At 35.9% G+C, this 25,055-nt stretch overlaps 1 protein-coding gene across 2 annotated transcripts in view; it reads right to left on the bottom strand.

The window, feature by feature from the left end:
- Window positions 1–25,055, bottom strand: part of DOCK9 (dedicator of cytokinesis 9) — a 116,652-nt gene that overhangs the window by 23,569 nt on the left and 68,028 nt on the right. Inside the window, exons 28-40 of one of the 2 annotated variants that reach the window (XM_086611107.1) lie at window positions 24,673–24,819; window positions 23,857–23,940; window positions 23,110–23,221; window positions 19,166–19,344; window positions 18,294–18,410; window positions 16,741–16,861; window positions 15,994–16,127; window positions 15,158–15,331; window positions 12,629–12,743; window positions 12,052–12,118; window positions 9,760–9,807; window positions 7,943–8,079; window positions 2,716–2,831 (exon numbers count right to left, since the gene is read on the bottom strand). In XM_086611107.1, the coding sequence (XP_086467233.1) occupies window positions 2,716–2,831; window positions 7,943–8,079; window positions 9,760–9,807; window positions 12,052–12,118; window positions 12,629–12,743; window positions 15,158–15,331; window positions 15,994–16,127; window positions 16,741–16,861; window positions 18,294–18,410; window positions 19,166–19,344; window positions 23,110–23,221; window positions 23,857–23,940; window positions 24,673–24,819 (1,551 nt within the window). The remainder of the gene's footprint in view (window positions 1–2,715; window positions 2,832–7,942; window positions 8,080–9,759; window positions 9,808–12,051; window positions 12,119–12,628; window positions 12,744–15,157; window positions 15,332–15,993; window positions 16,128–16,740; window positions 16,862–18,293; window positions 18,411–19,165; window positions 19,345–23,109; window positions 23,222–23,856; window positions 23,941–24,672; window positions 24,820–25,055) is intronic. The other variant, XM_086611116.1, reaches the window with a different exon arrangement.

Here is a 25,055-nt window from a genome sequence, read left to right as displayed (position 1 = left end):
ACAGTTCTTTGAAAGGCACACTCAAAGTATTAACACACTTTGGTTAAATGGGCTTTAGCAGCTCAGTGGAATTTTCTCACAGTAGTACTACATAGTACTAGAATGCTCTCAAAAAAACTTCCCCCAAACTAAACCCCCACCCACTCCTCATCTTTCATTATTGACCTAGAACTGAAGCTAAAAGGGCTATTAAGGACAAAGATATTAGTTACTTTTTGAAGTTTTACCTGCATCCATATTCAAAAGCTCCTTCTGAGGCATGTCATATACACGGTTACTCTTGATTTCTGTACCACCAACAGCTGCCTTCCATCCAAACTTTTTTTTTTTAAATTTAGTCTCTACCGACTTCTGTAGCACAGGTACTGGCTGTGCATATACTTTTAGCAGTTCACATTGCTTCTGTTTTGGTCTGGGGACCTATTTTCTCCATTTGTCCACTGAGCATATCCACTGCATTCCTATACGACTCTAGGACAAAACCAGGTCTCTCCTCTTACAAAACACTAACGTAAGTTTATCAATTCAGGGACTGCTCAATCCAGTTCTGAGAGTCCAGAACTGAGAGGACCATGTTAAGTATTGCTCCCTCTGACTCTACTGGCCCTCCAACACGATTCCACTAGGTCTTGCAGCTTCTTCAACTCCCCTCTGCACACTCCATTTGCTCTTCCCTGTCATTACTATATACAGGCATCCAAATGGTATGCTGCAAGGCAGCTCCATTACTATCTCAAGTGAATTTTGAGGAAATATTAACCCAAAGAATCCAGTTTAATAAATTTTTTAAAAAGATTCTTGAGGCCCAGAATAGACCTGGGGTCTTGCAGCATGCCTTAACACCTCTCAAACATGGAAGAGACGTCTAATGGCAGATGTCTCCTTTTCTATTCAGGGAGACACAGAAGAAATTCTTCAGGCTAAAGAATTTCATCATAGCCCTAGGTATTTCAAGTGTTCTTCAATATTAAAAAATTGAAGGAGGCAGTCCTCCATCAAAAGCCTTTCTGATAATGGGACTTGCAGACCAGAAGAACTCAGTGTGGTGGATAAATACAAATGCTTGCAGTAGATCAAAGATCTCGAAAATGCTATGCAGTGAAACCGCAGGCATGCCATTTTAGAGGAAATTAGACATAAATGGTTGGATATAAGCCAGTCGGTCTATTTGGTCACAGGAAAAAGTTTTAGCTCTTGGAACAGTATACAAATCTCCATAGATGATCCAAACCTAAACACCTAACTGCAAGTTCTGAAAGATTATAAGGCTTACTACTTCCAAATTTATAGCAAAATAATGAAATATTGTCTTAGTCTTACGAAGCCCTGTCCTTATGAGGAAATTGATATATCTTTTCTTCAGATGTCCCGACATCAGAGGTAGGTAGTTTACTAAAACCACCTAGAGCAGCAAGAATTCACACAGGATCAATTAAAATTGTACCATGAAAGAAGGTAGCTTCAGATTGGACATAAGAAGGAATTTATTTTACCATCAGAGTGGTGAGACACTGGAACAAGTTGCCCTGAGAAGTTTTCAAGGTCAGGTTGGATGAGGCTTTGAGCAAACTGGTCTAGTGGAAGACATCCCTGCCCATGGCAGGGCAGTTGGACTCGATGATCTTTCAAAGTCCCTTCCAACCCAGACCACCCTATGATTCCATGATTTTAAGTAATTTAGCGTAGTTGATTGAATAGATGCTCCCTTTCCTCCTACCTGTCTTGTTTGGATCTTGTAGACTATTCTGGTATACTCTTAGCTACTTTCTCAACATACCACTTAGAGATAACCTTGAAGGACTGTCATTCTAAGTGTGATGGGCAGCTGATAACTAAAAGATTAGTGTTCATTCTTGTTTAAATCTTGAAAACTAGGTATCTTCATTTTCAGTTCTATCATGAAGTCTGTGAACAGAACTGGTTCTAAACTCTATCTAATTAAATTACTAATAAAAGGAATCTCAAATAAGCTCATGTTTTCATAACTAGATTAAAGATAAGACAAAATTTGAATCTTCAAGCAAGGATCTGGATCTAAAGAGGTCTACTGCTTTAATTAGGTGAGAAACGAGCTAGAGCCATTATCTCTACTTTTTATAGCTTTAACTTTACCTTTTGGAAAAGCTCAAAAAGTAGACGGGAGGGGTATGCAAGTGGGCATGCTATAAAAAGATTTCACAGGAGAGCTATAGTAACTGATACAACTAAAAATAAGTCTTATTAGTGGACAAAGAGAAATAAAGTTACAGAAAAGGAACATGCACAAATTGCTGTTAATTATTGACTGATTTCAAATAAGAAGCCAAGTTCAATATAAAAGTCTGATAGTGTCCAATTATGAATTATAGTTTTGCCATACAATAGATCTTTCACCCATATGGCCTTTAAAAGACAGTTTTAGCACCAATATTAGGTAAACACTAAAGTTTCTAGAAATATTCTTAGCAAGACAGGATGAGGAAGGAGCTTTTCCCACAGATTAGTGCTGATTGGCAAGGAATCTGTGTGCAATGTGTAACTGAAGCCAAAGCATTTTGCTGCAAGAGGCTATCAGCTTTTATATGACACAATGATGAAATATCATGCTAGAAATGATAAAATTACAATGCTATATTACTAGACTATAAAATACAAACATGATTTTAAAACTATTTTAAAAAATATTTTGTCTGAAAGATAATTATGGGAGATGTTAACATCGAGTCAAGAACAAACCTTAAAAGCCACTGTGAATAACGATAGCGTATCCAGAATTGTAAGGCAAACTTCGGTGGCAATATTTGCTTCAAGTAAAGACTGATGAAGAACATCTGCATCTGAATGGCCATAGCCTACAGAAATTTCAAATGAAATGTAAGTGCTGGATATAATAATTTAAATGTTTCTTATTTCCAAAAGACTTGCTGAACTAGGAAAAGATTAAGAAGTAAAAAGCCCAACAGAAGTTAGTATGCAATACAGAAAAATAATTCATATGCATGGGGGTTGGACTAGATGACCTGTGAAGGTGCGTTCCAGCCCTAACGATTCTATGATTCTATGATTTAAATATTTTTCAAATACGAACATATAATTATTCTAACACAATTTGCACAAGATCATAAAATATAGTAAGTACAAATGTCAACAATAGAAGCACTAAACGGCAGTTAAAACAATAGATGACTGATGTTTCATGTGTATTTATGTATACACACGTATATATATAAATGTACACAGTTATATATATACAAATATATATTCTTAAAATAAGTACTGCAATAGGATTGAGTTACAGCTGAAAATATATATTGGTAATTTAGCGATGTTATAATGATCTCAAAGTCAATCATAAGTCAATCATTACAAAAATACAAAACACTAAGGGTTAAAGGAATACAATCATGTACTTATATGCAGCTGAAGACCCAAGTAATTAATTCTGCTCTGTAGTAATATCATGCAATAATTCCATATTTAATCAAAATATTTATCGCCTCTAACTCCAGACTGTATTTAATTAATTTAAAAAAACACTATCTGTTTCAGCACTGGTTATATGTTGTTTATGTTCCCTAACATTGATCTTAAAAGAACCAGATTGACAAACGTGCCCTGATTGCTTCACAAAAATTTGGTCTGGATCATGTTTATACATTAGATTTACAGTCAACCTAGCATCACTAAATCAATGACAAGCATGACAAGCTTGTTGAGACCAAGAAAAGAACAGAAGAAGGTACATATTCTTTCATAATGACACCTGGCCACTTCTTTCTACGTTCTTGCTTCCCTGGCTGAACTATGCACGCATATCCATAACCAACACTTTCTTTGGATTGATATATTTTTTCTGTTAGGAAGTTGTCCTGTTTTCGGCTGGGATAGAGCTCATTTTCTTCTTAGTAGCTGGTATAGTGCTGTGTTTTTGGATTTAGTATGGGAACAATTCTTAACCACACTGATGTTTTTAGTTGTTGCTAAGCAGTCAAGGACTTTCAGCTTCCCATGCTCTACCAGGTGCGCAAGGAGATGGAAGGGAACACAGCCAGGACAGCTGACCTCAAATGACCAAACCACATAATGTCACGCTCAGTACATAAACTGGGAGAGTTGGCCAGGGGCAGGTGATCGCTGCTCAGGAACAGGCTGGGCATCTGTCAGCAGGTGGTGAGCAATTGTATTGCGCATCACTTGTTTTGTATATTCTTTTATTATCAGTTATTATGACTACTACTACTACTATTATTATTTTATCTCCCTCTCTGACCTATTAAACTGTCTTTATCTCAGCCTATGAGGTTCTTTGCCAGTTCTCCTTCCCATCCCATTGGGGGTGAGGAGTGGTGCTTATGAGCACCCATAGGAGGCGACTGCGTGGTGCTTAGTTTCGACTGGGGTTAAGCCATGACAGAAGTATACACCTCCTTCCTATCATCTTTTGCATTCTCTCTGCCTCCACTTCTCCTCCTAAGTATTTTCTTTGTGGTTTCAATTCAGCTAAACCCTTCACCTCTAATGACTGAAAGGAACAACTGGCATTTGGAAGAAAATTTTAACGCAACAGCCATTTGCCAAATATTTTTCTTTTACTAAAAACATTCTTTTTCTTAAAGAATTTCAAGAAAAATCCTTTTTCATAGTAATCACGTTTGCGTGACAAGAAATCCTTAAGTTAGCATTAGGTTTTGGTTATGTTGAAGATACCAAGAGATGATGACTATTTTGAGAACTGCATTGAGGACAGGGGAAATATTCTTTAAAGAAATAATTTGTTTGCTCTTCCAGCTAAGAAGAAAGGTGCAAAGTTTATCATAAATACTAAGTAAAAACTGTTATCGAGGGACAGGATTCCAAACAGTTAAAATACCGTTCTTCACATAAATAATTTAGAACAAATAAATAAACAGACCATTGATTGACTACTCTGCATTATTGCTAAAGACAGAAGTTTCAGGCAGGATGCAAACTTACAGGAACACTCACTGGTTTGAGTTAAAATACTGATTTAGCAGTGCTTGTCCTAGTTTTAGCTGGGACAGAGTTTTTTTTTAACAGCCAGAAGAGCTCCGTGTTTTGGTTTTACTCAGAGGCTCACTCTGAGAAGAATGCTCATAGCAAGCTGATGTTTGTGGTTGGAAGTGAAACTCCAAGGACTTTTCAGTGTGCCGGAGTGCAGGAACACGGTGGGACAAGGGGGACACGATTCCCCTTGGGATTTGTGGTGGAACTTAAGATTGAGGGCCAAACTGGCCAGTTAGTATTCCATATCATGCAGCGTCATGCCCAGTATAAAAGCGAGGGTCAGCCGGGAAGAAGGGCTTTTGCGCTTTGGCTCTTTTGCGCTTGCTGCGCTGTTGCTCTGCTGTTTTTCTTTCTTTTCTCTCTCTCTCCCTCTCTGCCCCTCTCTATTTCGGGGCCTCGCGTTCGTCCGGGATTGCAGCTTTGGGACGAGACGGGCTTCGCATACGAGGGGGTGGTGAGCATCTACCCTGTGTATTAAATCATCTGTATTAAATCGTTCTTATCTCAACCCACAGGTTTCCCGTTTATTCTTTAATTCTCTCCCTCATTCCTGGGGGTGGGTGAGGGGGAGTGACCGGCTGTGTGGGGGGGAAGTTTTCAACCTAACCCACGACAGTGCTTTTTCCATATACATGGTAAAAATTGTCCGTGTTTAAATTTGCTGTTATCTTAGAGAAGCTATGATTATATTCCTCATGTATAACTAATGTACTGGATTCTATGTTTCATATGTAATTTAACAAGAACCTAAGGAACTACAATTACAACATATAATACAGAAATCTGCCTGGACACATACATGAACATGCACCCATAAATTCACACTACTACAGAGTAACTGGATCTAAAACCATCCAAGAACACTAAAATGGGATAATCTCTAATGACTGAGTTTGACAATGATCATATACTACTATATATCAGAGTATACCTCTTGTATTCTAGCACATTTGCATGTCACTATTCTACTGAGCGTCCTTGCCTCGTCCAGCCCTAACAATACACACATATATCTACATTCTTGTAGTTTGTGTTGAGATGCTTTAGAAATCTGAACAAAGGGTCTAATTTCTTTCATACTTAACCACAAAACTATTCTGAAGTTCCTCAGAGACGTGAAATATCCCTTACAGCTTTACTTCAGTTCTATTCCTTGCTTAAATGGTTAGAAAGGGAGAAATTAAGTTTATAATTTACATTTGTAGACAAAGAATCATGACTTTAGAAACCAGTAAAGCAACTGTTTCCACCAGATACATCCTTTCTGTATGTATCCCATAAGAGATACTTGTAAGATTCATACAAGTTCTGAAGACTACTTTGGCTACATGATACAGGCAGACTGACAACTAAACAAAACTAAAAGTTAGAGAAGAACAAGATCAAAGATATAAAAATCAATTTCACATTTGACATCACTTTTCTAGCAACGTATTTTCACCTTGTAAAACTTTGGTCAATACAAGGTGTAATATCCTAATATTCATTAAATGTCCAACATTAAAAAAAAACTATTACCACTTTATGCAGAGTTATTTGAAGGAGACACCTTCCTTCATAATTTCCTTCAGGTGGAAAAGAACAGAAAGCTTCTTTTTACATAAGCATGCATTTATTAAAATCTTTCAGCTCACTGTTTCCTAAAAATCAGTAAACTTTGCCAAGTTCTGGAAGCATGAAATCTCTTTGCACAGAGTCCAGAAACAGCCATGTTATTTATTTCTCAGAGATTTTTTTACCAATCAGTCTTTATCTACAAAATATTTTACCTTACTGAATTGTGCAGTCATATAGTGTAAAATAAAGTCTTTCTTTTGTGTATCAAAAACCACTTCAAAACTATCCTGATACAGCAGTAGCGGACTGATTACAAGAAAAAAAAATATTAATTTGCAGTTACGTAGTTTTCTGATGTTTTTAAAATCAAAGAACTGCATTTCTTATATTTAAACAGAGGGGTTTGGTGGGATTTTTTTTTTTTCAGTTTTCCACTAGACTATGAGGTAAGTCTTAAGCAATTAGGCCAGCTGCTGCTTTATGTTACAGATAACGAGCTAAAAGATTTTAAGGGACAGTTAGATATGCTTTGGGGAAATAAAAGGATGAACACAAAGGATGAACACAGTGAACATACAGTTAACTCGAATAATTGCTTTACTGCACACAATTCTTTTCAGTACCAGTGTTGTATTTTACTGGATTAGTCAACCAGTTTAATTGTTCTATGAAGCTGAAAATCGAAAAACAGTGCTTCAGAATATTTTTACATACAGTATATTTTGCAATTTAGGAGCAGCATGTTTAAAAAGATAGGCCACAAGCAGATCTAGTTTTCAATACAGCAGTCTTATACAAGCTGACTTCAACCTGATTAAATCTTACCATTGTCTACAGAAATTCCAAGAATACTTGATATCTTTCTCACACTGAAAACAGAAAAATCACTTCATTATTGGACGCTTTTTCACTTCCAGACAAACCAAATCATGGGCTTCACAATCTCTGTTGAAATTCTAAGAAACTTATTTCTCCTTAGGGGATGTCAAAACATGGAGATATGGTCACAGTACATATTTCTACTATTAGACTAATCGTTTTTAACATCAAGTGGGGAAAAAAAGTGAAGCTTAATAAAGCAAACAGGAAAAAGAAGTAAATTTTGGAATTATATGTAGAAAAAAATTGAAGTGCATATAAGTAAAAAACCCTAAAATTCAATTTTAAGATACACTGTAATTAACCATGCTCCATGTTATGGCATCAGCCAGCACTGATTGTTGTATCATAAAGCAGGGAACAGACCATCAACTGATTACAGCTATTCGTTTGACCTAGAACAATAAAAGTCACTGAAATGCACTGGTGTGGCTCTGGGACCTGTCTCTGGTGTTGTGGTACTGGTTGAGGATGACAAATGTTATCATGTCATGAGACTTACTGTGGTTAAAAGTGAGAGAGTTATCCAGGCTGCTCAGCTGCTGCAATCTGGCATGCATCATTCCTGTTCTGTTACGGGAAACAGGCAATGTCTGAGATTTTCGATCATGAACTATGGGTCCCAACCCCTCCTGGTTCCTGCAAGATGGGTGAAATGGGATAGAAGCAAAAGTTAGACATGTCAAACTGCAGCAAGACAGGAAGTGTTAGTTAAGCACAAGAAGTTTTACAGAAAGAATTATAATGCAACCTATTTACGGTTTTATTCATAAACCAGAAATAGGTAGCTTAAAAAAGCATCATAGCAAACTCTTTCTTAAAACCTCAAAGCATGAAAGCAAAAGCACACAAGCAGTCGCTCTTGAAGCGCTAAATTAACTTCAGAGCTTTTGAAAACATCAATGTTTGAGAACATAAATATTCTGAAAATATTCAGAACCCAAAACCTGATTCTTTATTTTGATCGCAAAAATTTTTAGAAAAAAGGTAGAAGGACACACAGTGGTAAAATTAGTAAGCACACATGCAACAGGAGAGCGGGAATTAACTGAGGTATTACCATGGACATCTTACCCAAGCAGGAAGGGAGAAGAGCCATATACTTTGTTAAATTTGCGGCAATCAAGTGAAGAAAACAGAAAAGTGATTTGTGTTAGCAATCGGTACAGGCTGACTTCCTATCGTGTACCACCACCAGAGCTGATGAAAGACGAACACCAGTGCTTGAATTACAGAATTCCCTGCTCCCTTTCATTCTGTCATTTGTGTATTTTAAGAGTACGTGCATTGATTGTGATATACTTCAGTGTAATGACAATGTGAAAGACCAGAAAGCTACATTTACTGGGAAAACTCAGTATCTCTGCAGAACACCAGATGATTTCTATAGCTTAACGTTTTTAGTGTTAACATGCAGTATAGAGGCTAAGTGATCAGTAAACAAAAAGGAAACGTGGTAATCTTCTCTACAAACCAGTCAAACAAATTAGTTTGAAGAATTTTTACAAAAAGCCTGAAAATTACAGACTCCTGTAAATCCAGAGTTTGAAGTACATTTAAACAAAAAGGTTACAATTGAAACCTTAAGAAGGCCAGATTTACTTTGGCCTTGGATTTTTTAGGGGGGATATATGAACAGAGGTGAGATTTTTTTCTGAAAAATCTCCAAGGAGATTGTTTGTAGAGAGATTCACTAACATTTTAGTTCAAATGCTTTACCAACCAAAGACAGCAAAAACTTTCTCACTGAGTTCAAGAGGGCCACGTAAGGCCTAAACAAGTTGCTATATTTTACTCTATTAAAAAACTACTTCGCATTAAAAACCATATTAATGCGAAGATATTTAAATAGTTTAGTAGATATTTCTGACTCCCACAGATTTTCTCCTAAACAGCCTTCAATGGGAACACACAAATTGAAAAACAGCGGAGTTGGAACGTTCACTACTCACCTTTCAGTAAAAACACTACATACAAAATTTCTAAAACATTTAGACGGACATGGTTTTATGGCCAAGTGAATAAACAAAAGAAATCATAACATTTCTTCCCAAAGACATTATTTCAAGGAAAAAAAATACTGTAAAAGATAGCATCTAAGGGGTGGATTTTACAGTAATTGATAATAAACACAACATACACACGTCATTCTTAAACAGATACCAGACTTTCAGATGGGATACAGATTTGTTAATATAGTAACCAGTTACGTATCATTTCACAATAACTCTTCTTACTCATGCATAGAGATTCAAGGCATATTGTACACACTATTAATTTTAGTGAACAAGAGAGCAAAATTTAAATTCCACACAGTACCTGGCTATGTAACGCTTCCCCATGTACTGGAACTGATGTAAGCATACTCTGCAGAGAACACAAGTCAGAGACGCAACACTTTAAACAATCTCTTCTAGATTTATGTACGCTGGAATTACTCAACTATTATTTTTGTTTAACTTTAAACTCTTACATAATAAAACTTCTTTATTTCTCCCACCCTTAAAATTCCCTTCCAGTCCCCAAGCCAAGAAAAAGCAGACATAGCTGTTCTGCAATCAATCACAGATGGTTGTCGTTTTGGGCAAACTGGGATTAACAGCAGAAGGCACATAAGGTTGCCTCCAGAGCACACCTATCTCAACACTCTGAATCAAAACAGCTAGTGGGAGTCTAACAGTGACAAGGTAGAAGGGACAAACCGTGAAAAAACAGAACACCTTAGAAAAGAGTAAACAGTGAGTTTAGTGCTTCATCTTGTATAGATTTTTAATACTTATAGAGAAGAAATGTTTAGCCTCAATTGTCACGGACAAAATTTCATTACGTGAAATGAGGCCCACCATCACAGTTATCTACAAATGAACAGCAATCCAGGACAAGTAACATGAAGGATGGAAGCACAGAGATAACCACACATTACATATATACACATCTTTTGAAAAATGTGTATAGGGGTTCAAAATGATGGCAATACATTTTGCTTTTTTGTCCTCGGCCTAAACTCTCTTGGTTACAGGTTAGTTTTTTTTGGTTTGGTTTTAAGGTCTCCAGGTTCCAGGGTAAGAACTACAAGGTTTCTGACAGAACTATTTTGTAAAGGGAATCTGCTTTTACAAGCAGGTCATGATAAAGGCAAATCTCTCAAAATAATTTTTCATTAAAAAAATCTAATACTATTGGTTCAGATCCAGCAAGAAAGTTCAAAGCATAACCTAATTTGCCAGGTGCCTCTGCTTCGCTGTCTTCACAACTGGTAAGTACACAACACTGATGACTAACTAGAAGGCACACTTTCACATCAGGAAAAAATGGTGTGAATGAAGGCTGTAATAATGATTTTATTTAACTCTTTTCCCATGGTAAGTAATTATCCTACTAATTCAGAACACTCAATGCAACTTCTCCTGTCCCTCAGGTAAGATTATTATAAAAGTTCTTCTTTAAAGTGTAAATCCAAACTGAAAGCCAGTTTTCAGGCTCTCTCTTCCCTGTGCCAGTTGTGAATAAGGGAGAAGACTGGCAAATAGTCTCTTCAAGTCAGCTCCGTTTTGTCCTCAGACCTTAAGTAGATTAGCTGTCTCCAAACTGCAGAGTCAGAATGATGTTTGCCTCCTCCAAACTTTATTCTGTATTCCATATACTGCTATTGTAATAGAAATGTTCTTTGATAATCAGTAATTTGAGATTACTGATTTGATCACAAATCAATTCTATCCACCCCTTATAAATAAGAAGTCTGTAATGGCAAAACACTGTTCGCCGCTGATTTTGTACATTTTACACCTCAGGCTTCAGAGAGTCTGTTAAGTAGGCTCATTTACTTGTTCAGTTCTGTCTCTGACACAATCAATATCATGCCAGATGTACTCAAATGACGAGTTGAAACACCACCTACAATATATTCCTAAAATAGACCTTGAGTAGCACATTCCGTAACACAATTAATGACAGATATTACATTGATTGAGCCTCTACTGCAGAAACAAAAGGAAAGCAGTCCAATGAAAGAGCAAAGCAAGCAGAAAGGCTTCTGTGGTGCACCACTTAAAGCAAACAGTGCCTTCTTCACTTTTTATCAATTTATCAGTCAATTCTCATGAACAAACACACTAAGTGTGCATACAGATGGAGTGTAGCCATTGATAACAAATACTGTATTCATCCTATATCTTTTCCCTTACAGAATGGCAGAAGACACAAGAGGAATGCAAGGAGGATGGTTCATATCGCTTTGTTTCTGAAGTTATGCAATTCAATCAGTTTCAATATGCAACCATATATTTCAGCAGCTTGCGTTACAAGATGCATTTTAATGCAGAGAGGTAACAAGACAGTTGGTCCCTCTTCCCTGAGCATAGCAATATTCTGAGCACTACTCCCTGTCTAGGAACTTCCTGAGATCACTTCTGGATAGCCTAATTCCAGAAAGTTATCGTAGAATTGGACAGAAACGCAATTGTGTGCATCGAGTTAAGAACTTCTAAACAGTCCAAGATGGCATTATTTTTTCAAACAAATAAAAATGTATATACACACTTATATCCACACTTATGTTTTTAGCAGCATAGCGAAACATATGATTTTATTATAAGCTCAACAAAAACTTACTCTGTAATTGTGAAAAAGTCCATGAGTTCAGATTTTGTAGCCTTGTTCCAATATGTAAACAATGCATCTAGGAAAACAAAAAACATTAAAAACAAGACCAAGGTAGCAAACACATAAAAATATTATGTAGCAGAGTTAACATCAATTCTTAGATAATGAGATAATGAGATAATTCAGATAATGAGGATTCAGAAAATCTAAAAATGGCTTGTGGGGTACAGATAACTACTATTATTTAAAGTTTTCCTTGAAGCTGAATGTAAAAATGCACATATCAATTCTCCAATGAGTTTCTACAATATGCTTTTAAATAATCCGTAATATTCTCATACAATTTCATATTTTAAATAGTAATAATTGTGTAGTCAGTAGTGACTACAGTGTTCTAAAAAGACAAGACTTCAGAATACTTTGGACTGTTACTCCTATAATTTGATCAATTATACATGTTTGTAAACACAGCATAACATGATACTTACACCTAAAATATTCTGCTGATTTTGAAAAGGTATTAAAATCACAGGCATAAATCCAATACACGATTTCAACTTTATGAAAAATAGATGGAATTACTTACCTTCTGACATACTTCTTAAAATATGAAGGAAACACATGAGCAGACTTTTGATCTCGGCTTGGTCAAGCTTGTCATACCGAACTACAGAACTTCCTAAAGTGCTGCTCTGTTGGTTCTGAAAATAAAACAGACATATTTTGGCTGACGAGTTCTTAAACTGCTAATAAACTAAAATGTTTTAAATTGCCTTATTAATTCCTGCAACAGAAAAAGGACCTCAGAACAGAGACAAAAATGTTTCATGTAGAGACAAGTTACTAAAACATACATTACACACATGAAGTATACCAAATTAACCCTCTTCGCCTTTGTTTATTTTTATTTCCTTCTTTGTATGATTCTTTTCCCCCAGAGGGAGGAGTAAGAGGAAGTTACCTAACTGATTATTAATCAACTTAATCATACATAGATATCTACATTACAGAAATCAGGCATGCTCCTTCTGCTTAGATGAAATACTTTGAAAATAAATGCTACTGGTGATACCTATATGCTTCTTTGCTTTTGAACAGAGCTGAACTGTAGACAGATCTGCCTCCACAAAATTATTTCCATTGAAAGATGTAAGAACCCCAAGGAAAACATACATGAATGGCAATAATATGAATTCTGGAAGATTAGCTACTGATGAGTAGCTTGCTCTTGTTTAAAAATAAATAAATTAATCTTTTCCTCTGCTTCATTTTTTTATATAATTCCTACACTTGTGGGAATTTAATCAGCAGTGTTCAATAATAAAGTCTGTCCAAAAAGAAAAATAGAAAGCAACCACATAACTGATCTTTCAAAACGTGTATCACAAAAAAAGGAAAAAAAATAAAACTGTGAATATATAAATTGAACTTTAGTCAAAGACTTATCTGCTAACAAATCATTTCCACACAATCAAGCGTTACAAAATCCTCAGTCTGAGGCTTTTATCGATATATTACATAAAGGTTTGTGTAAAGGATAAAGTATACCTTTTTTAGTGACTAATTCTCACTTTCAATATGAGTCCACTTATGCGAATAGAAAATGAACCAGACATTTAGTAAGTTTTCTGTAAAGCCAACAGTCTGGTACAATTAATCTGTACAACTCTTTGGTGTCTACAAGAAAGTTGGATCGTTTTGGCTCCACAACCTTTTTAAGGACACATACTAGTAACGGAAGAAATCCTTCATATCAAAATTAGAAAAAAAATTATAACAGACTCAAGGGAGAAAAGCACTTGGTTTCACAACCAATGTGAGAAATGCCAATACCTCAAGGGTAGAATAACCCTTCCAGGAACCCTCCTCACTGAAAGCAGGAGACATGTTAATCCTTGAGGGAACATTTCACAGCATACACATCAATTGACTGCTGAGCCCTTTCATACACTCAATGTCAAAGGAAAGAATTGCTCTCCCAAACCCATCTGTGTAAATCTGTCACATACGAGCCATTGAATGGATGTCCAGTGAAACTGAATGTGAAACTACATTAATACTAGCCAGAAGTTACTGTAATTTAGGAGGGAACAGACACCTATACAAGCCTGATTATTCCAGGTTCTAAAGATCTCACAAACTGTTTATCTTTGAAATACCTCTAGTGAACAAGGAGGTGCTACTATACAGCTTTTTAGATACTGAAATAGAGCAGGTAATTCATAGGTGGCAGAGCAGAAATAGAATTTGAGTTTTCTAGACTTTCAGATACTGTCCAGACCACTAGATAATACTTCCTGAGCCTATACATGGATAAAACTAAGACTATAGCTACTCACAAGCTTAATTTAAAATCATGTCAATAACATGATTTTCAATAATAATAAGTCAATAATAAAGTCAATAATAAAAGTATGCATATATTATAATAGAAACCTATATACTTCCAGCTAATTTTGATTCCACAAGTATAGTTCTACAGGTTATTCTGAAAGAAAATTAGAACAAAAACACGGCTCTTCAGTAATGGTATCAAGCAACGAGCAAAAATTCAAAGGTAACGTGCATGGAACAACTGATCTACTAGAAAGAAAGTTTGGAAAGCAATGAATAAGAAGCCAGGATTAGGTATTATTTGGGGAAAATATTAATAGCATGCAAAACATAAATCCTGTATTACCTAAATCAGCAGACCAGAGTAGAATTTTCAAAGGCTGTTGACTCCTTTGAAAACTCTTTTACTTGGTTAAAACACTACACATTATTAATAACAACAGGACAACCAAGTAATAGATGACAGCATTGCCATTTAGCAACAGTGTATGCACAAGATATTTCTTTATTTACTTGGTCAATGTCAAAGAATATTTTTTTTAGTTGTACTTATATTAAAGACTCTAAGACTCAAATTCTGCTGATATTTAAGCTGATCGGATTTTTATGCTTAAATTAAATCACGTGCATGAACTATTCCAGGTGTGGTATTTAACAGCATTTTACATGGTTACATTGTACACGTTTGCCTTGAGATTCAACTGTTGCAAAGAAGTGGCAAAACTACTGATCACACACTTCACTCAGAAGCTCAACTATACCAAGCATGAAAACCAAATACTTCTTGTAATTGAAGAGAGAAAGCAGCATGCAAAATTTTCTCTGGCAAAGCTGGAATTGTCAGAAGTGAAAAATCCATAGTAACACGGTTTTTCTTTGCAGGGTGAGAATTTTCTTCTTCTTCTCCGTTAGGGCGCATAGCATGAGCAGAGTGCCTTCTGAGAAGCTTCTCTCTCTGCCACACGAAGGCATGTCAGAGTCAAGGGGAAAAAGTTAACACGTTGTGACTTGCACAACAAGATCTGAGAAAATGAGATGTGATCAGTATCAACACAAGTTCTAGAAAGACATGACTGAATACCTCATAGCTACTGCAGCCAGAGCTCCTAACTTGTAACCGCTTTAAGGTGAAGTGATTTAGAAAAGTCAAGCTAATATAAAAGAAATCACCCACAGAAAGCACACAAACTGGTTCTTAAACATTTAAAAAATGCTACATATATTGTGTACAGAACAGGATGGAGTAAAGGTCTCCACAAAATCAAAGAAGCTGTCCTAACTAGAATCCAGTTCTTTCAAGCGAAATTCAATACACTTCATCTAGTGTAACAAAGGAAACATCTAGTTCCTAACAAAGGAAACAACAACTGCTTGTTTATGTCTCTACATCGAAAATCTTTTTCTATTTTCTGCAAAACAACTTAATAAACGCAGTGCAAAAAGAGTTCATATGATAATTATTTTGCAAAAGAAGAAACTATGCAAAATTCTGCTCTACAGTTATTCTAAAAAGCCCATTCCCAATGGAGATCACAGAAGTTAACTGTTAAGAGAATCAAGATGAAATTTTAGGAATACACTTTGGGTTTTTTATTTTGGTTTGTTTGGTTTTTTTACCTTGTCAAGGGAATTGCTCTTGTCACTGTGTCTTTCTGGGAGACTGTTTCCTGAGTCTGTACTTATAAGAGAGCCTCTTGAGTCAGCGTTCCTCACGCTATTAATATTCGGAGTTGATGTGGTATATGGAGAAGCTAAAAAAACCCAACCCAAAACAATATAAAAATCTCAAATAATACATATACTGAAATAAGTCACTCCACAGTTTAGTCAGACTTCTAAACCCACCATATACGTATATATTTTTAAGAATTATAATTAATTATAATTAATTCCATTTAGTTACTTTTAATGAAGACAAATTTATTCTAGAGTTTCAGCAAAGTATATATGTATGTACATACACACAGACTTATGTACAACTACATACATACGTACATAAAAGCACTCTTGCCATAAGTGACTAAGGGTAGTCTTGTCTCCTGTTTCTCTGCAGCAAGGCAAGAACTATCACCTTTGATTGAGTGGTTGGGGGCAAAGCATCTCTTTCCAGGAAAAAGCTTTAGTTTCAAATGGAAAAGCAAAATCAGTAAGATCCCAAAAGAAAGACTTCATGTATAGGATGTGAATTCTGGCACACGCTGACCAGTTGATTGCATTAGGGTTCTGTTAATGAAAGTAGCAATAACATTCAAGTATACATGCAGAAAGCAACCAAAGTTGGACACAGAACAATTATTTCTGTTAACAAATGAAAAAGTATCCTTTTTAAATGATTTGATTTTATTTTATGTTTTAATTGCTTACCAATGCCAGAGATAACACCAAATAGATCTTTAGGAAGACTGTTATCCAACGTGTTTCCTGATTTTTGTGGCGTTACTAGCTGACTTGCAGTTGGCAAATTAAGTGCATCATCCTTTGCACTCTGTTTGGAAAAGAAAGGAAAATGTGATTATCATTTTTCAACATTATGGATTTAGTGAATATGACATACCTTATCTTTGAGAGCAGTATTTGTTATATATTTCTTTCTTAAATTTTAATTTCTATGTAATATGTTCAAAAGGATGGAATGATATGTTTAGGTATTTGCACAAGGTTTGGATAGCCTGAAATTTAAGATACCTCAGGAAACACTGAAGAAAAGAATATTCCATTGAGTTTTCAACACTATAAAACAGGTATTTCCAAAACTACATTTATTTCAAACACCCAGACATGTCTCTTCTTGGAAGGGTATTGTGAATTCCTTTCTTAATATCAAATGGAACACAGCAAGATATGGACAAAAATAAAATACATTAATAATTATATCTTGGATTCAATAATTGTAAGCAACTATAATATATCAACATATGTCTTCACAAATTTCATTTTAATTCATTCTCCTGTAGCCCTCTTACACCACAGCTGTTCAAAAAGCACAATCCTTTAAGGTTAAAAATTCTTTCCTAATTTCTAGAAAATTAGCCTTTTTTTTGTGGTTCATTTATTTCAGTGTTGGACTGAATTGGAAAATTAGATTAAAAAAATCTACCACCAATACACAATCTCTTCTGCTGCACAGCAACAGCAGCTAGGGGTTCTGTTGGGACTTCAGTGAATGTAACTAATTCTCTATGTGTTAGATGGGGGGAAGTATCCTCTTGCATAAAAATTAAGTATATACAAGTGCCTCCAATGCCAGAATTTACAAGAATAGAGGCAAACTGTCATAAAAATTCTTAGACTTAAGAGAAGTGTAATTTTTGGGTGAAAACCAGAGGCAATTTAATGAAATCTCCTCTCATAGAAAGTGTATCAAAACTGGTTAACAGATACAAAAGGAAGGCCCTTAAATCGCGGAAACAACTGGTATTTTTTACTTCTAATACACTATTCCTTCAGCTGCTTTGGCTGCTTTTTTTAGTACACTCAAAAAGATGCAGTGGGCCCAATTCTGTGTGGTCTATAGTTTATACTGAAGTACAGCCACATGCACCAGAGATACAGCAAAAGCAAGATGTTACATGGCAGTATAATCACAAGGCATTAGAATGAAGCTGTGGCAATCCGTGGCCTAGCATTCTCCAAAAATCTATAGAGCTTCAAGTAAAGATCAATAAAGGCACTGTAACCTCTATGTAGGACCAAACTAGCCAATTATCATGTTAGGCATAACTTAGCTGGACCAGAGAAACTGCAGCCAGAAGTACGGTTAACTAAGCTTTTAATCTTACAAAAAGCAAGGAGAACAAACTCACAGAACTCTGAAGCTTACAAAACTGTTTGCCAGAAGTATGCAGTGTTTCATATACATGTTATCAATAAATAATGATGAAAATAATTCAGAATATCAAATAGAGATGGTCACTCACATTGCTGGAAGGATTAACAGGAAATGGAGACACATCTTTAACGTTGATTCGCTGAACATTTTCTATGAGCAGTCCGAAGAGCGGCAAATACATAGTGGCTATTCTTGCTTGATGGCTCTAAACCAGAGTTTAACAGTTCATTACCGAATTACAGATTTAATTTTTAATCACCTTTTTTTTAAGCTATTCACTCCTAAGTTACAACACATGAGCATTTAATAAATATTTGCCAAGTCAGAGCTCACATTTCTAAGTTCATAAACGGCAAAAGCAGTGATTAATAGTGTATTTCATTCTAATTTACAGATCAGTGAATTTTATTTGCTGCTTCAATATAAAGCAGAAAAAAACCCTAAATTAATGTGATTTTAGCTAAGACTAACCAAGTAAATTAATATTATGTTAGCTTGATAAATTAATGATATCTTCCATTAAAATTTTATGTCTTCTCCACAGCACATCTGATGTTAAAAAAAAGTGAGGAAAATTAAAAATCACTCAAAATTTACTGCCATGACTTGTAGGATTCTTATATTCATTTTACAAACAATAGATGATAGAAAGACAGCTGACAAATATTAAGAGCTAATGTTTAATGAAAAGAATAGCTTTAAAAACATTCATAAAAATCTGATTACTTCAAGACTAACAATTAGCTTACACTGTGCCAAAACGTAATAAACATACGTCATTATGTTAAAAGGTGCTTTGTGCTTTCATCTGGTAAAATTTTCACACACATTTTTATCACATCTGAACAGAAATAGCACTGCTGCAAATTAACAAGTTTTTTTGTGAAAGAAAGAAACTTTCTGTACACGTGCACACATAATCTTTATTATTTTGTACTACTAGCTTAGCAATACACTTACTCTGGAAGCATATCTATCATCAAAAGAATGCTTTATCATCAAATTCTTGAGCACACTAATAGCAATCTGCCGCACATCTCTGAACTCTTGTAATGCGTTGCCCACCTCCCTTAGAAGCAGTCCCACTAAGAAGTGATTTTTACAGAACTCATCAGTTAATGAATAGTCCAGGTGAAGGTCTGGAAATAAAGTATAAGTTCTATGTAAGGAACGGTATCATTTAAATCAATTTATCAATCTATCAATTAACTCGAAGGTGAACTAAAAATTATTGGCAAATTCATATATATTCATATATACATAATATTTAATCAGTTATTTATATATCTTTAGCCTAATGCACTGACAATGATGATGTACATTCAATCAACAGAAGCTGAAAAAATCTAAATACATTATTAAAAAAAATAATTTAAATACTGTCCAATATTCAAAAGTGTTCCTATTAAATTTACCTGGACCAGCATCTTACATCTCCAAATTAAAATTTTAAATCCATTTTCAGGCACTGAAAACACACAGAGTGCACAAAGGTTGTGCACATTCTATCTTTCAGGAATTCAGTTGTATGGTAGAAGTAGAATTTAATTTTTAGTTTGTGGTTCAGTCCTGGGTTAGTAAATTTGAAGGACTGCAAGCAAAGCATGGATTAAGTTTTAGATTTCTGTACTGCAGTTTGAAGTTCCTTCTTTATCTTACACATGTATCTTATGAATATAGACTATAAAGCCTGCTAACAACTGTGATCTTGGTTAATTGATATTCTCTAAGGAAATGGTCCCAAAAATTTGCAGTCTGTAGTAGAAGCATAATGAAGATACTGCATTTGCAACACACACGTCCAAATTAAGCAATTTCTTCTCAATGTATCAGAACACAAAAGGACACAACAATACTTAAATAAGATAACTTAAATGAATCTGTGGAAATTAGACCATTGTAACACAGTAGGCAGTATTTCTGCTACAATTAAACAATACTATATTTTCAATAAATATTTCTACAGTGTTAAGTAACATAACTGGAACTAAAGAACGTTTTATTTGAATATTTGTGCTTAAGCCACTGCAATGCAATTTTATTTCATAAAGTATTTCTAGTAGTAACTAACCGGAAACCTATACTAAGCCCCACAGAGATATTTAGATATTATAGACACATACACACACACGAAAACCCAGCACATCTGACACAATAAAGTCAAACTGCTCCCCTTATGACACTTAAGAGAAACTTTAGCTTGAAGATCCTATTTATTAGAATGTATATACGTTTAAAATTTCAGCTGAGATGTTCAAGATTTTCTCATATTCACTGTCATTGTTCAATACAGTAATCAAAACCAGATGCTAATCTCAAAGGCACTTCAATTTTTCAAAGAGCTCTCCCAGTAAGGGAATCCATTAAGTCAGAAACAAACATAGATAAACCAGCACAGATGTTCTACAGGCCTTCTTGCAACTCACTTCAGAGCCAGACATGTCACCCAAGATCTCTTTGGCTTGAGACAGCCAAACAGAGCCAGAAACACTTCTACTTCACCAGGGAGTAACATTTTACACTTTTCTTTACTGTGTAATCAGAAACACTATTTTCTCTAGTTTTCCTCTTTTCTTAGGACTCCATAACCAACAACTCATAGTCGCTTTTATATGGAAATATTTATGCAGTGTTATTGTCCAAGACACTCCAAAAGGCTAAAAAAGCCGAAGACAGAAACGAGTTCTATACAGTTGTTCAGCTCTTAGTCCCAAATCTTGTTCTACCACCTTGATGAAAGCTTTAGTTATATTCAACTTTACTAAACCAGCAGAGTCTACTGAATAAATATCAGAAAAAAATAACCTGATCTACAAAAATATAAGCGTTAGGCAGGTTTACTTGTTACTTGTAAAAGCACTCTCCTCTGCTCATTGATGTCTGCTATAGTTCAATGCCTGGAAGAAACTAATAATACCTTCACAGTCACAAACACAATAGCTAATGTAGTATTTGTTTTGGCACAAGGCTAGATGTACCAGGAGCCCAGCTGAGCTAAACAGGGCATTCATGACAGCTTCAGCACCTGAAGGCAGTCATGACTCCGTAGAAAGCCTGCACTGGAGCTGGAGATTAATGGTGGAACAGTCCATGCTGGAGCAGGTGGCTGCACCCAAAGAAGGCTGTGAGTCCACGGGAAGCCCTTGATAGAGCTGGAGATTAACAGTGAGGCAGTCTGTGAAGATCTGCAGCCATGGAGGACTCCATGCTGGCACAGGCGGCTGCACCTTAAGAAGCCATGACACTGTGGGAAGCCCACGCTGGGGCAGACTGTTCCTGAAGGACTGCACCCTATGAGAGTGACTCATGTCAGAGAAGTTCATTAAGGACTATCTTCCACGGGAACCCATGTGGGAGCAGCAGCAGCAGAATATGAGGAGTCCTCCCCTTGAAGAGGAAGGAGTGGCAGAAACAATGTGTGATGAACCGACTGCAACCCCCATTCCCTGTCCCCCTGTGCTGCTGAGAGAAGGAGGTAGAAGTAAGAAGAGAGGGTTGGGGGGAAGGTGTTTTTAAGATCTGGCTTTGTTTTCTCATTATCCTCTCTGATGTGATTGGTAACAAATTAAATTGATTTTTTTTTTCCCTAAGTTCAGTCTGTTTTGCCTGTGACCATAATTGGTGAGTGATCCCTCCCCTGTTCCTGTCTCAACCCTCAAGCTGTTGTATTTTCTCTTCTCCATCCCACTGGGCAGGGGAGGAGTGAGTGAGCAGCTGCATGGTGCTTAGTTGCCAGCTAGGCTAAACCATGACACTGAGACATTACAGTCTAGGTGAATAACCTAAATATGCGCAAAAGAACCAGGTGGATCATTGAGCTGAAAGGTTGGTGGTTAATGGTTTGTACTCTGCTTGGAGACCAGCTACAAGACGAGTTTCCCAGGGTCTATCCTGCTTAATATCACTTCATCAATGACCTAAAGGAGGAGATGGAGTGCACCTTCATCAAGTTAGTGAATGGGGTACAGTCCATACGCTCAAGGGCAGGTCTGCATTTCAGAAGAAATCTAGGTTCTACAGGAGTAGGTCAACAGAAACAGCAATTACATTCAACAAGGACAAATGCCAAATTCTGCACCTGAGATGAACGAACTTCCTGTAAAGGTACCAGCTGTGGAATGACTAGCTTGGAAGTAGCTCTGCTGAAAAACACCTAGGGGTCCAGGTGGACAGTAGCTGTAACAGGAGTTAGCACAGCATCCTGGCCCCATTGAAGGCTACCAGCATACTGGGCTGTATCAATAGGATGGTGGCCAGTATATCAAGGGAAGTGTTTATTCCCCTTTACTCGACATTTGTATAGACATATCTATAATACCGTGTGTAGTATTTGGGTCTTTTAGTACAAGAAAGATGCTAACTTGAGTTCAGCGAAGGACCACCAAGGTAGTTAGAGGACTGGAACACACGCCCTATCAGGAGAAATTGAGGGAGATGAGCTTGTTCCATCTGGAGAACAGAAGGCTTGAGGCTACCTGAGCAGAGAGTTAGACTATAGACCTACTGAAGTTCCTTTTAACCTGAATGGGTATGTGAAAAAGTAAAAAGTACACCAAGCCTCACACTGCACACGTACCTACAGGAGTGTTGCAGGCTTCCACAGCTAGTGAATTAAAAGCTAACTCATGAAAAAAAAAAAAAGCAAACATAATAATCATAGCAGCAAAGGGAGGCAAAGTCAAGGATGCAGTTTACCACGTTTCAGTGACTAGATACTTTGGATAGATTACTCTCATATTTAAACTATTCCATAAAGTTTAAATGAAAGGATTATAACTTTAGGCTTCCATTTAACAATTTTGTCGTTTTCAACATTTCAGTCCTGAAGTTACACAGTCTACACATCTAATAATAAAAAGGTGACATCCAAGAAATATACCATACACTTCTTTGGAAGAATTTACCTTGGTATCTCTGAACTCTGCCTTTTCCAAATGGCATTGGTAGATTCAAAGGTATGTAGTGCTCATGATTACAGACTACCCGGAGAAATTCAAATTTGAATTCAAAAAGAGTCTGCAAAAATAATTTTAAAGCATAAATTAAACAACCAATGCAGTGATTTGAATACCACATTAAAAACAATTTTCTAACACAAAAGGTTGATTTCTCTTAGTCTTAGAGGATGAGGGATACAGATCTGTCAAAGTTCCATATATCAGTATAAACTAATTCCAGCATAATTCATATTTCACAACTAGATATAGTTCTATTTACTGTTCCCATTCTCTGAAGTTATTTAAGCTTACTAGCATATTACGTATTGACGTAAGAAAAGTTTGGACCCACAGAAGAAATTATTTGGAAATCTGATACATGCTTTCATGGTTACACTAAATATACATAAACGCATCAGATATCAGCTCTTCCAACTTTAGCCTTTCTCACATTGATGTTTAAAATTTTTGCTTACTGTTGCACCCTCACGCCCCACCACTCTCGCAATACACAGGCTCTAGGGTGGTAACATTGCACCTGAAGATGGGAATCAAATTATGAAAAATGACTCGATGGAAAAAAAATGCTCTAGGCACAGCACGGAGACTTTTAATGTAACTAGGAAGAAGTCTGAAGAATTATTGCAGGACTCTATCCACATGCATCAAGAAGAAGCAACTCCTAAAAATAGTTTGTCTGAAAACACTGAGTACCTTTGGATCTCCTGGGGCAAAGCAGCTGATGTAGTTATTGATTTGCTTGAAAACAAAGCCTCTATCCATGAAAGTAAAACACCTCTGGCAAAAACAAGCAAAACCAAGATAGAATTGATTTAGTACTGTCTCAGTGCTCAGTAATTATATTTCTGTATTTAACAAGTTTATTTTCCAAACACATTATTGATATTTCAGTTTGAATATAAAACCCAGTAAAACTATCAAACTAAATATATGTGTACATATACGAATACCGAGTTTTCCCCTTAGAGTGCTGAATGTGAACAAATTGCAAACAAAAAGCAGTTTGAGGAGAACTCTATCTTGACAGAAACAAAAATGACATGCCACTAGCAGCTTTATCTACCATTTCATTTCCCATCCTTTTTTCTCCCTACTGGGTCTCAGTGGCTGAAAAAGGAAAGACACTGAAAGTCTATCTACATAAAATGCATGCAAATAAAACACCACTCAATGTATGAAGTTTTTGTAGGACTAGAAGGTAACCCAAATGATATTTTTTAAGAAAAAAACAAATCAAAATACATTTTGGATAAAATACACACTCATTTAAAAAAACAAAAAAAAAAAAAAAACAAAAAAACAAACCAAAAAGTTTTGAACAGGTGTCTTCTTGATTACAGAATACGTAAATTATACTTAATGTATTTTTGACTTGGACATAGAATTATACTTAAAAAGCATTATGTATGTTTAGTTTTATATGAGCTGGCTTTAACATTCTTTAAAATTCACGAGGAAGCAGTATTATTGGAGAAGTAATCACAGAGCCCAAGTCACTGGTGTACCTACTTTTATAAAGGCAGCAAGGCTATGGTTTGCATTTTTGGAAGCTTCTGGATTGTCTCTGTACTTCTGAGTGATGTGTGGCATCAGCATATTAACAACTGTTTCAACTGCATGATGAAAGGAAGCGGAAAATCTCTGGTTTCGCAACAGCTAGAAACAAATTCAGATACGATAGTTAATATAGTTTATAACAGTAAAATATATCAGAAAGCTTACTTTAGATAAGACACAGATAACCTGACAGAGAAAATTTTCAAATTTTCTCATTTGTCATTTAAAGTATCATTTTCTTTAAATTCAAGATTTTCTTGAACTTTCTAGACTGAGGGGGAAGAAGCTCATGGTTAAAATATTACAACATGCACTAACATCTGTTATTAAAATTC

Source organism: Tauraco erythrolophus, chromosome 1, assembly GCF_009769465.1.
Source record: "Tauraco erythrolophus isolate bTauEry1 chromosome 1, bTauEry1.pri, whole genome shotgun sequence".
Taxonomy (NCBI): domain Eukaryota; kingdom Metazoa; phylum Chordata; class Aves; order Musophagiformes; family Musophagidae; genus Tauraco; species Tauraco erythrolophus.
Note: the sequence above shows the minus strand (reverse complement) of the source record. Positions and strands in the feature narration are given on the sequence as shown.